At 38.5% G+C, this 10,400-nt stretch overlaps 1 protein-coding gene across 1 annotated transcript in view; it reads left to right on the top strand.

Annotated features, from left to right (window-relative positions):
* LOC122817136 overlaps positions 1-8,914 on the top strand; it is an 84,070-nt gene extending 75,156 nt beyond the window's left edge. The window contains exon 3 of the mRNA XM_044090331.1: positions 8,727-8,914. Within this exon, the coding sequence (XP_043946266.1) occupies positions 8,727-8,899 (173 nt within the window). The 3' untranslated portion in view covers positions 8,900-8,914. The remainder of the gene's footprint in view (positions 1-8,726) is intronic.
* The last annotated feature ends 1,486 nt before the right edge of the window (positions 8,915-10,400 follow it).

The raw sequence follows: 10,400 nt of genomic DNA on the forward strand, positions 1-10,400 counted from the left end.
GGGGATGAATTTCCTACAGTAAATGCATGCTGATCCTAGCGTACCAATTTGAATAGGAGCACGTTTTGCTTCTGGACAGTCTAAAGAACTCCGGATATGCCCACACCCAGAATCATGTGTTTGGGAAGGTTATGGTATTCAACATTTGCTGAAGTGATCATCTAGTAGCTCTTGTATCAACCAAAAATCAGATTTATTTTGCACTGTAATATTGACGAAAAGGACCATGGTCCTATAGTACCAAGGGAAATAGCCATGGTCCCTGCTCATGGCTGTCCTAATAATTTTGCTGCCACATTGGTTGCTGCAGAGCAGTGTTCCACACACAAGGGTTTCTTTTACCTTGCTGTGATACTTGACCATTTGTTAAACTTGCTTGCTGTCCAGATAATGGACATTCATTTCACCAATGGCCAGTCTGACCAGAATTAAAACCAGTATTGGTGCACCTTACAGTGACTGTGGTAAGTCAGGACAATAGTATTGTCCTAGGGTTTGCTGAAAAATTGGAATCTACCACTTTCCCTGCAATTATTTTCCTTCCCTATCCTCAGGAATCTGTATTAAACGGTTGAAGATGGCGGTCTACTAGTTTATTTTCTTCTTTTTTCCCCAAAGTATGTATTCACAATCTCATGAATACCTACACTTGACCAGTTACAACATACCTTTTTAATCTGTTCTTGTATGGGTGGTAACAGGACCCCTACAAAAACTGCTGATTACCCACTGGCTGCTGCACCTGCTGGAGGCTCTGGATGTCTAGAGTAGGCTTCAAACACAGCTCTCGTGCATTGTGTGTGTGTGTATGTATATATACATATATATACATCAATAGATTCATTCTATTTCTGCACAATAGCATTAGATTCATTCTATTTCTGCACAATAGCATTGATTTTTTACCAATTTGGCGTTGCAGGGACATGCTGTAGTAATGGCTTTTAATAGATTTCCAGCATCTAGAAATCTATCGTTGGCATATTTGGAATTTTATCACCTATGTTCAATTTATCAGGAGGTATGTATGTATTTTTAGTACTGCTTTCAGGTCTTTGATAGTAGGATTTTGTAACTGTATATGTCTTAAGATGTTTGCATATTTTGCCAAATGTGTTCAAATGGGAAGAATAGAATGTACAAAGGTTTGAGAATTCACTGCAGTCCTTGGTTGTACTACCCTTGTAGTAGGTTCAGCCTCGCTATCTGTCACTTGTAAAGGGGGTGCATTTATGTAGGAGGTGTATCAGTTAGTGGAAGAGTCAGAATCTGTTTTTTCTACAATGTGCTTAGCAGGCGATGTCCATTGATATTCATCCCCATCTATAACAAGGGAAACGGAGGGATAATGTGCTTGATGCTGCTTAGTCTGTTATGATGAACTAAAGTTCCCATACATTTAACATTAGTTCTGTATGTAAGCCTGTGATGCATTTGTTTCTGTTTATTGGCTATATGCATTAACATTTGATCTGAGGATGTTGTTGTGGGTACTGAATGACATGGTGGTTGGAGTCATGTTACAAGCCATCCTAGAGGGACAACTGGAATTGTTGGAAGTAACTTGGGCTATATCTGGGAAGTGATTGTAGTTTCTGCTTCATTCACCTCCACCTACCCTCTTGGAAAGAAAGAACTGGCAGCTTCTTAAGGCACAGGTGGAGCTTAAGGTGGAGTGACTGCAGAATGTAATTTTGACTGTGACTGATTAACTTTTATAACAGTTTTAATGGATACATACCCCAGGAATGGGATTTTTCATCTGCACATTTTTATAACATACATGCTGTTCTATTAGCTTCCTGCAGCTGTGACTTTAGTCTAGCTGAGTTGTATTTTAAACTTGTAACTACAGATTCCTTTCCATATTTTTAGCTGCTGCTTGCCAGTCATTAAAAGCTGACCAGCAAGAGGCTGGTATCTTGTAACCCTTTTCTTTCAATTTATTTTTTAGATTTTCCAAAATCTTATTAAAAGTACCTTTCCCAGAAACTGTAAAATGCTATCATTTTTACTAAACCCAGCCATTTTGCCAAATAATTACAGCGGTCTATGCCATACTTATTAAAACATATTCCTGCCTGAAGTCCCATACTCCTGCTCTTTTGAGTCACTTGTACTGGTGCCCATTATGAAAACTCACTCTCGTACCAAAGGGATTAATGTGCGACTATAAGGTCACTCACATTTCCAGTGAAGGAGTCCTGTCTGTTCCTTTTCTTTGATTAGAAACCACTCCCTCATGAGAAGGATACTCTGTCCTTGTATATATTGATTAGACCTGACTAGCACACTTAAAAAAGGTTGTCCAGTATGGGTGAATCCACGTGCATACAATTTCCCAGATGGATACAAATTACCCGCTCACATACAGTCAAAACTAAAGAAAGTCTTAGTAAAGCTTACCTGTAGAAACTTTAAATCTGAGATTTCAAAATTGCACATTGATACACCAGAAACTTACATGACAGAAAAACCTGTCCGTTTTGGGCTACGTGCTAATTTCTAATGCAACAGCACACACATGGCTTAGAAATCCAAGCACAGAACCACACTCTTAATGTAGCCAATAACTTTCACATTATACAGTTCAAAAGAGAATAATCTCCTTTATTGCAAAGAGAAGCACATATGTGGGAGACTCTGAAATCAAGGTTCAGTCTCCCCAAACTACAAATTCATGGCATTTTTATACATTCTTTGATGCAATGTTATTGTAACAATCTTAGAACAGCCATCGACCAATTAAAAGAATACTGCAGCATTAATTTTGGTAAGATCGCCTGACTCCTTACTTATGACTTTCCAATATTAGGCATGAGTTCCAAATTCTGTAATCAAAGTTTCTACAGAGAAAAAAACTGTTTACATTTTTACCCTGTCAGCAATTGATATTGGGCAGGAAGGAAATCCCCAGGCACATACTGAGAAACACTCAAGAATCCACCTTATGTTAAAAGTAAAATACACACACTAACATTTTCTTTTGTATGCCTCACCCTTCTCATTGGAGGCATTGCAGTTTTCCTTAGAGCTACCATTTGTCACCTCCCTTCTTGCAGTAAGATGCAGGAGACAGTCAAACCTTTACATTGTGAAAAACAAGTTGGTTATATAACATTGTGTGTTAATCAGTAAACAGCAAGAAACTTCAGTTTTTTTTTTAGAGAGGTTCACTGTTTATAAAGTGTCCTTGCTCATTTGCTAACAAAGTACTAATCAATATGCTGAAATCTGTAATATAGACCTGCACTCATAAATGTAAAAACAAATTCGAGCTCCGTCAAAGAAAGAAGGTAGTCCAGAGGTATTCATGAATTAGACAGCATCTACACCAAATGGCATATGCAAAAAAATACAGGCGCTTCAAATAGCAGAAGAAAAGTGAAACATGACAGAAGCTGTCAAATTTTTTCATGGGACTCCAGCTCCACTGTGAAAAACCTGAAGCCTTGGCTTCAACGGATAGCCTGAAATAAAGTAAAGTAATGGACATAGCACCTCTGGGAGCTGTCCGTGTAAGGTTGAACCAAGTGATCAGAGTCTGGCTGCCCTCTACTGGGGAGGGATTGCTAAATGAACTCCAAGATGGAAACTTATTTACTATTTGTCATTTATTCATGGGGAAGGTCTGGCCTGGCCCACAGGGTGCCCATTTTCTGCAGAGGCCTGGGGAAAAAAGCTCTACTTCACATCACAAAATGCATTACATTACAAATTTTATTATAAAAGACATGTATAGACAGTACATTAAATGTAATATGGTAGTAAAACGTTTTTGTTTACAAATGTACAGTAGCAGAAACATTTTTATATGAATAGTGGAAAATGGAAATAAGGAGGCTGGTCCCAGGCACATGTCTCTGCCAAGCGTGCATGGTGGGTGGCATGCTTAAATTAGTCATGCAAGTACCACATTAGATCCAGTGTTACATTACTGAACACATTATATACAGAACTGGTCTAGCAACTAGGAAAGGTATGGCATTCACTGATAAAATGCAGGCCAGGCACAGATTACAGCAGGTTAAACTCTGACTCCACTACACCCCACCCCAGATTACCTCTGAGATGAGGTTACAGAAAATATTCTTCATTGAATAGGAAATTCTTGCCTCACATGGTGATGGAAGGGTGTTAAAAGCAGATGGGGTAGGATAATAAAAGGGGTGAACAAGGATTTATGAGGTTAGATCTTTAGTCTATTAATGGCAAAATAAATTTTTGGGGAGCAGACAAGGACCTTAGGTGAGGCATTTTATTTGACAGAGCAGTTGATTTAAGACAACAAACTAAATAGCCTATATCATGTGCAGACTTAGATTTGACAGTAATCAGCCGTATACACTGTGACTCAATAAATGCCATGAGCACTGCAGAGTTCCCAGATCACTGTAGAAAAGAAACCCGCAGATAGAGTAAGTTATCTAATTGCACACTAATTTATTAATTTTTCTTCAAATAGAATCATGGAAGCCATAAGGCAGATTTTGAAGAATGTCTGGGTGGCTCAAGGTAAAATATTTTTTTTACAAAGTCACTTCCTTTAAAAATATTTTTGTCTTGGACAAACTTATCTGTAGTACCCTGACTATAATGTATGGCATTTCTGCACCTAGATCAAGGAAAATTGTTCTCACAGCAGCTGGCTTCCGAAATGATTAAATAGTTTGCAGAGCCTTAGGGCTAGCCTGTGTGCATTACAGCCTCCTTGTAGAGGTGATGGACTCTAATGGAGGAAGACAGTTCACAATATAGATTTAAAACAATTTGAAAAGGCAGAATGAGGAATCCTGCCTCTTAAAGATCGACAACAAATGTAATGGGAAGAGACAATAAAACTGAATAGGCCAGGTCTTTATACACCACCAAGGTTCAGGGTCTGAGATTATTTTATGCATGTTAGTGAGGATGAAGGGAGAGACGAGGTAATGGAATGTGTAGTAGTAAGGGGGTAGGTTGTAGAATTCATGCCAGTGAGAGAACATCACATTCTGATATACACAACAGTAAGACATTATGGAAAGAACATGTACCTGAATGCATGCCAGTAAAAGTCCAAAGAAAGACTGGATGAGAATTATCTCCTTTAGTGAGAGGCCTTTGGAGCACAAGGCTGTAAAAAAAAAAAAAAAAAAAAAGGGGGGGGGGGGGATTTTAGAGCTCAAATGGTAACAACAACCTGACTCTCCAACTTTCTGCTGTTTAACTGATTCCTTTGTGGATTTTTTTTCTGAAAACTTCCCTAATAAACATAAACATTCTCTATGCTCCAGCTGATGTGCATTTTGTTTTCCATTTAAATCATACAAAGGGACCATCTCTGGCTTATTTATGATGATTTAAAATTTGAAATTATCTTGTATTCCAAGAACCTCAAAACCTAGTAATTATCTTACACAAAACCTAGTAATTATCTAACACAAGTATTGTTTGTGTCTTTCGGCTTTTCCCGGTTAGGGGTCACCACAGCGGAACTCCGGTCCTCTAATGATTGGCAGTAAAGTTTTACGTGCTGGCTTGCCGGGCCTAATGCACAACCTTCAACGAAGGAACACCCATTCAAACATGTCGCCACACAGAAGACGCTCTAACTGAGAATTGAACGGGCAGCGTCTAACTGTGAGGCGACAACGCTACTGCAGCATCACCACCGCAGAATAAACATAATTTTATTTAGTTGTGGGATAGCACAGATAAGCTGCTTAACCCCCAAATGCATATCAACACCCTCCACAATTCCCTGAAGCAAGTAGCAATGAGTTACTCTGTGTGGAATGTGTATTTCTAAAGCTTTAAAATACCTCATGGAAAATGGCCTCTAGAATGATGGCCTTGCTTCCTCACAAAATTACTGTCCTTTCTTCCTTCCTTCACCCTTTGCATGTTCCATCAACTAGGTGTGCCAACCCCCTCCCCCCAAGCCTAAACCATGGCCAGCATCAATTGATAACTTACCATCTGAATTTGATTTTTTTAAAAATCCACACAGCTGCTATTCTACATCTAGTTGCAGTACTAATTTACAGATCAGGGAGAGTACAGTTCTCAGCATTTGGAAAAAATGCACTCATTGTTCTGATGCATAAAATAGAATTTGACATCATTAACTATCATCCCATCAGTCTGTTATCCCCTTATCAGAAATCCTCAAATGTATTCAGATTCACTGTACTGAATACAGTTTGGCCTCCTCTCCAGCTCTGCATGGATTCAGGCCTAGTCAGGATATTTCTATGGTTTGTATTGTACAATATATCTGTGATCATTTAGACAATGGAAGTATGGCTGGAGCTTTAGTTTTTTTTGGACTTCAAGCATTGACACTACTACTCATGTCCCACTCTTCAAGTTCCTGGTTTACTACAGCCTCTCCGCTTTAGTGCCAATAAGTCCATTAGAACAATGTCATCTTTCACCTCCTGTCCATGACAACTAAATAAATCTCCATAAATTGAATTCTTAGTTATTGTGAAAATTCAAAGATGGAGCAATGTACTAATGACTTTACAATACTTAATGAAGGTGAGGCAAGTTTTGCACTCAGTACCAACCTCCAATGCAGTTTTCATTCATGGCAGCCATACCTCAGATGTTTGGAGCTACACTAGTTCCAAAAAGACAAACCAGACAGTACTTTACTCAAGAGCTAGACATTACCATCAAAAACTTCCAGTCAAAGATTGATCTAAAATCTCCATCTTTAAAAGAGGGTCTTTTCTATTACATTCCTGGATATCTCGCTCACGAAGGAAGCAATGTCAACAACGCTACTTTGTCTCTAATGCAAGCCAGCAAAGGGTTGACTAACAAGTAAGCAAACTACCAGTGAGAAGTAATCTCAAATTGTGTTCCTAGAGCTAACATGTTCCCTTCACATAATGTTAGACCTTTTACTCAAGTTTACTTCTCAATTTCCAGCACACACAATATTCTACCATAATGTACACTACTCGGCTGGATAATAAGATTTGCTGCAGTACACCAGGGTAGGATATATCACTGCTCCACTTTTTGTAGCCTTAGTTAGCCAGTGTTCAGCCAGCAGTGTTTGTTTATGCAGCTAAACTGAAACTTCTGTATTTATGCAAGTGTCCTGTTCTAGCCAATCCTGAGCCCCTCAAAAGAGACTCTAGCCTCCCGTGGGCAGGCTAGTGTGCATATCTAAAATTAAAAAATAGGAGACAAACTGCCCTGTCTTCCTTGTTAAATGTCTTTCAGCTTTTCCCGGTTAGGGGTCACCACAGCAGAACTCTGGTCCGCTCATGATTGGCAGTCGATTTTTACAGTGCAGAGTTGCCAGCCCGATGCCCAGCCTTCAAGAAAGACGCACCCATTCACGCACGCACCTACCTGCATGTCTTTAAACATCACTTGACCGTGGGAAGGACATGCAGACTCCACATAGAAGGTGCTCTAGCAGAGAATCTAACGGGAGAATCTCTTGCTGTGAGGTGACGATGCTACTGCTGCACCACCGGAGCTCTATAGAGTTCTATATTCAATAAGATTCATATTTGAAAAACTTACTTCACATTTAACAAAAAAATGTTTATAATCCTGACGAAAGTGCATTTGATTTAACTCAATAGCCAAGCAATAGGAACAAAAATGAACTTTTATACCTTACATAAATTTGGGTTTCCCTCTTTATAAATGGCCCCAGTACTATTTGACTGTGCTCCCCTTCAGTTCTGATATCCTGTAAAATGTACATACTCTTGTTGTAGTTTTGAAGTTACTAAAGGTTTACTTATTAGTCATGTAACATTCTTTAATGTCCATCTTTTTGCACAGATTTGTACTAAAAATGTTCACTATTATATGATTATTATGCATGTAACATTTATATACTTACTGTCACCACTGTCATTTCCAAGTACAATGTCTTTTCCCGCAATTATTTTGCTGTTTATTCTGTGTGTACTGTGCTGTGGAAATTTTATCAGTATTTCATTGAAAGTTGAACATTCCAAGTGCAAATACTAGCTCAAGAAATGCAACAAATAGTGCAAGAGTATGGCTACTGGAATTCCCCAAAGTGTTTTGATTTGTACCATAAATCAGACGCAGGATATTTTGATTTGCACTGCAGAAAGCATGTTGGCTAACTTTGCAAAGTACCCTTGCTAAGTGTCTCATTTAAAATTATAAAAGATTCATCTTCAAAAAAGATTCATTTTCTGGATTTAGACTCTTGCAGTTTTTCTCATTGCTTATTTGTTCTTTTCAAGTTTAAACTCCTCATGCATCCTAATACTCTGCCCTGAAGAGCTCCATGCATAATCAGGTGAACATAAGGGATCATCTCAGAGAAGATATTCAGTGTTAATCCTTTTAATGAACTTGATTATTTTTGTAATGTGCCCTTTCTCCCTTACATGTTCAATCACCTTGGTATGACAACTTAGAGGAACTGTTCTGTTGTCATTCACAACATTGCAATGTCTCGCTTCCCTACTAGCTATGTTCATTAAGTTAAGACATCAGAATAAGATTATTATCCCCAGGTGAGGCTTTGTGAGATCTGCATATGGAATTCACAGTACTTTATAATGTGTGCAGCCTTCAGTTAAGTTTTCCTATGAGTCCTGGTGTCCCATCTCATGGGCTATGCCACTTGATGCCTAACTCAGCAGATGCAAGTCCTGCTTTGTAGTATAAATAAGTGAATAGAGCAAATGATGGGCTATTTTTACTCATTGTTTTTGTTTTGTCATTCGTAGAAATCGCTAAACAGGAAGATATGTCTGTGCCAAAGTATATAGACCGCCAGGATACACCACTGCCTGACGTCCCTTATCAGCAAGAACTCAACAGTGAGCAAAGGGCTCTGAAAGTAAAGGAGAGGGGATCTTGGAAGGACCTTACAAACGAGGAGAAACTAGCTAGTAAGTAGCTTAAAATGTCAACAATCCTGCACGAAAACAAGTAACTTAGTACTATAATCAGCACATTTTATTTATTTTTTGTTTGCTTTACAACTCATGATCAGAACATTCACTTGATAACCCTATGACAAACATCAGAATTAACTACATTTTATTACTCCTATGTATCTTGCCTTAACCTAGCCACAAGTTACAGATCCTTAACCCAATCAGTGGCCACTAACAGCCTCCAAATGTCCAATGTTTCCCATTTAAACAAAGCTTTAGAATTCCTCCCCCCCATGTAAATCCTGACCTGAGTTAAATGATTGTACAGCTGACTCCTACTGCTTGAATAAATATACATGTCACCTTCTAAATCCTGACCTGAGTTAAATGACTGTACAGCTGACTCCTACTGCTTGAATAAATATACATGTCACCTTCTTGTGTATGCGAGTCTTAGTCTGAAGCAAAGCATTATGGGGTATGACTTGTGCTAGTTTAAGGGTCTGAATAGGTGTGTGAAGGTAGGTGAAGGCTGCCAATCTAGCTAGGTAGAATTTTGTAGATAATTCTGTCATTTGTAAATATTATATAAGCCACAGGCTTGTTCTCTGTAATGTGAAAAGACTATTTTGATGTTGAACTGGAAGAAAATGTAACTCTGCACTCTGCTGTAAGAAAGCTGATAAGTCAAGCATTGTGAAATTCTTTGATCTAAAACTCTGAGCCAAGATGTCTAGAAGGAGGCATTCTGCCTATTGTTTTGAGGCCAGAGTTAATGGCTAAAATACTTCCTTTTATTGCTCTGGTTTCCTGACCAGCTGCAAGATCAAAACCGCTATTAACATCCGAGTTTTAGCCAATGATGTAATCTGAAATGAATCAGTGGTACTGTTATCAATTTAAGGAAAGAGACTCTGAGCATTGGGTATTTTTATCTTTAACATCCAGCATCAACAGCACTGTTTTGCTCTATATGTAAGTTTATTTTAGAACTGTTTTCTCTTGGAGATAGCTAGGAACTAGGAAGATTAGATATGTTTTTTTCTGTATTGATGTCAGAACTTTTCTACTGTATTTAAGTATTTCTCTGTGATCTCTGAACTCTTGACTAGCACTGTGTAGTAAGTATTGTCTTTTGTTTTTATTTTTTTATTAAATATTTTTAAACCTTTCAATTGTCTGTGTGTAGAGATAATTTAAGCTCTAAGAGTACATTGCATGTATATAGTGATACTGTACAAAGTCACTCCAAATACGTCTTGACTGTTCAGTTGCACTTGCCATTTGGATAATAATATTGCATGGTATAATTGGACACCCTTTCATTAGGGCCTTTTGGAAGCTGATAAATATTACTGGGTGATGGCAAGTGGTACTATCGTATAGTCTGGGTAAAAGGGGTGCATCTGGAGAACCTGTGCCAGACTTCCCCAGGAGTGTCTGTGTGTTAGTATCTAACTCTTATTTCAAAGTGTATGTGTCAGCTATTTGGGCAGGGACATGAAGCACTGGTTGGACAGA

Source organism: Protopterus annectens, chromosome 12.part0 (genome assembly GCF_019279795.1).
Source record: "Protopterus annectens isolate FY-2018-M chromosome 12.part0, PAN1.0, whole genome shotgun sequence".
NCBI classification, from domain to species: domain Eukaryota; kingdom Metazoa; phylum Chordata; order Ceratodontiformes; family Protopteridae; genus Protopterus; species Protopterus annectens.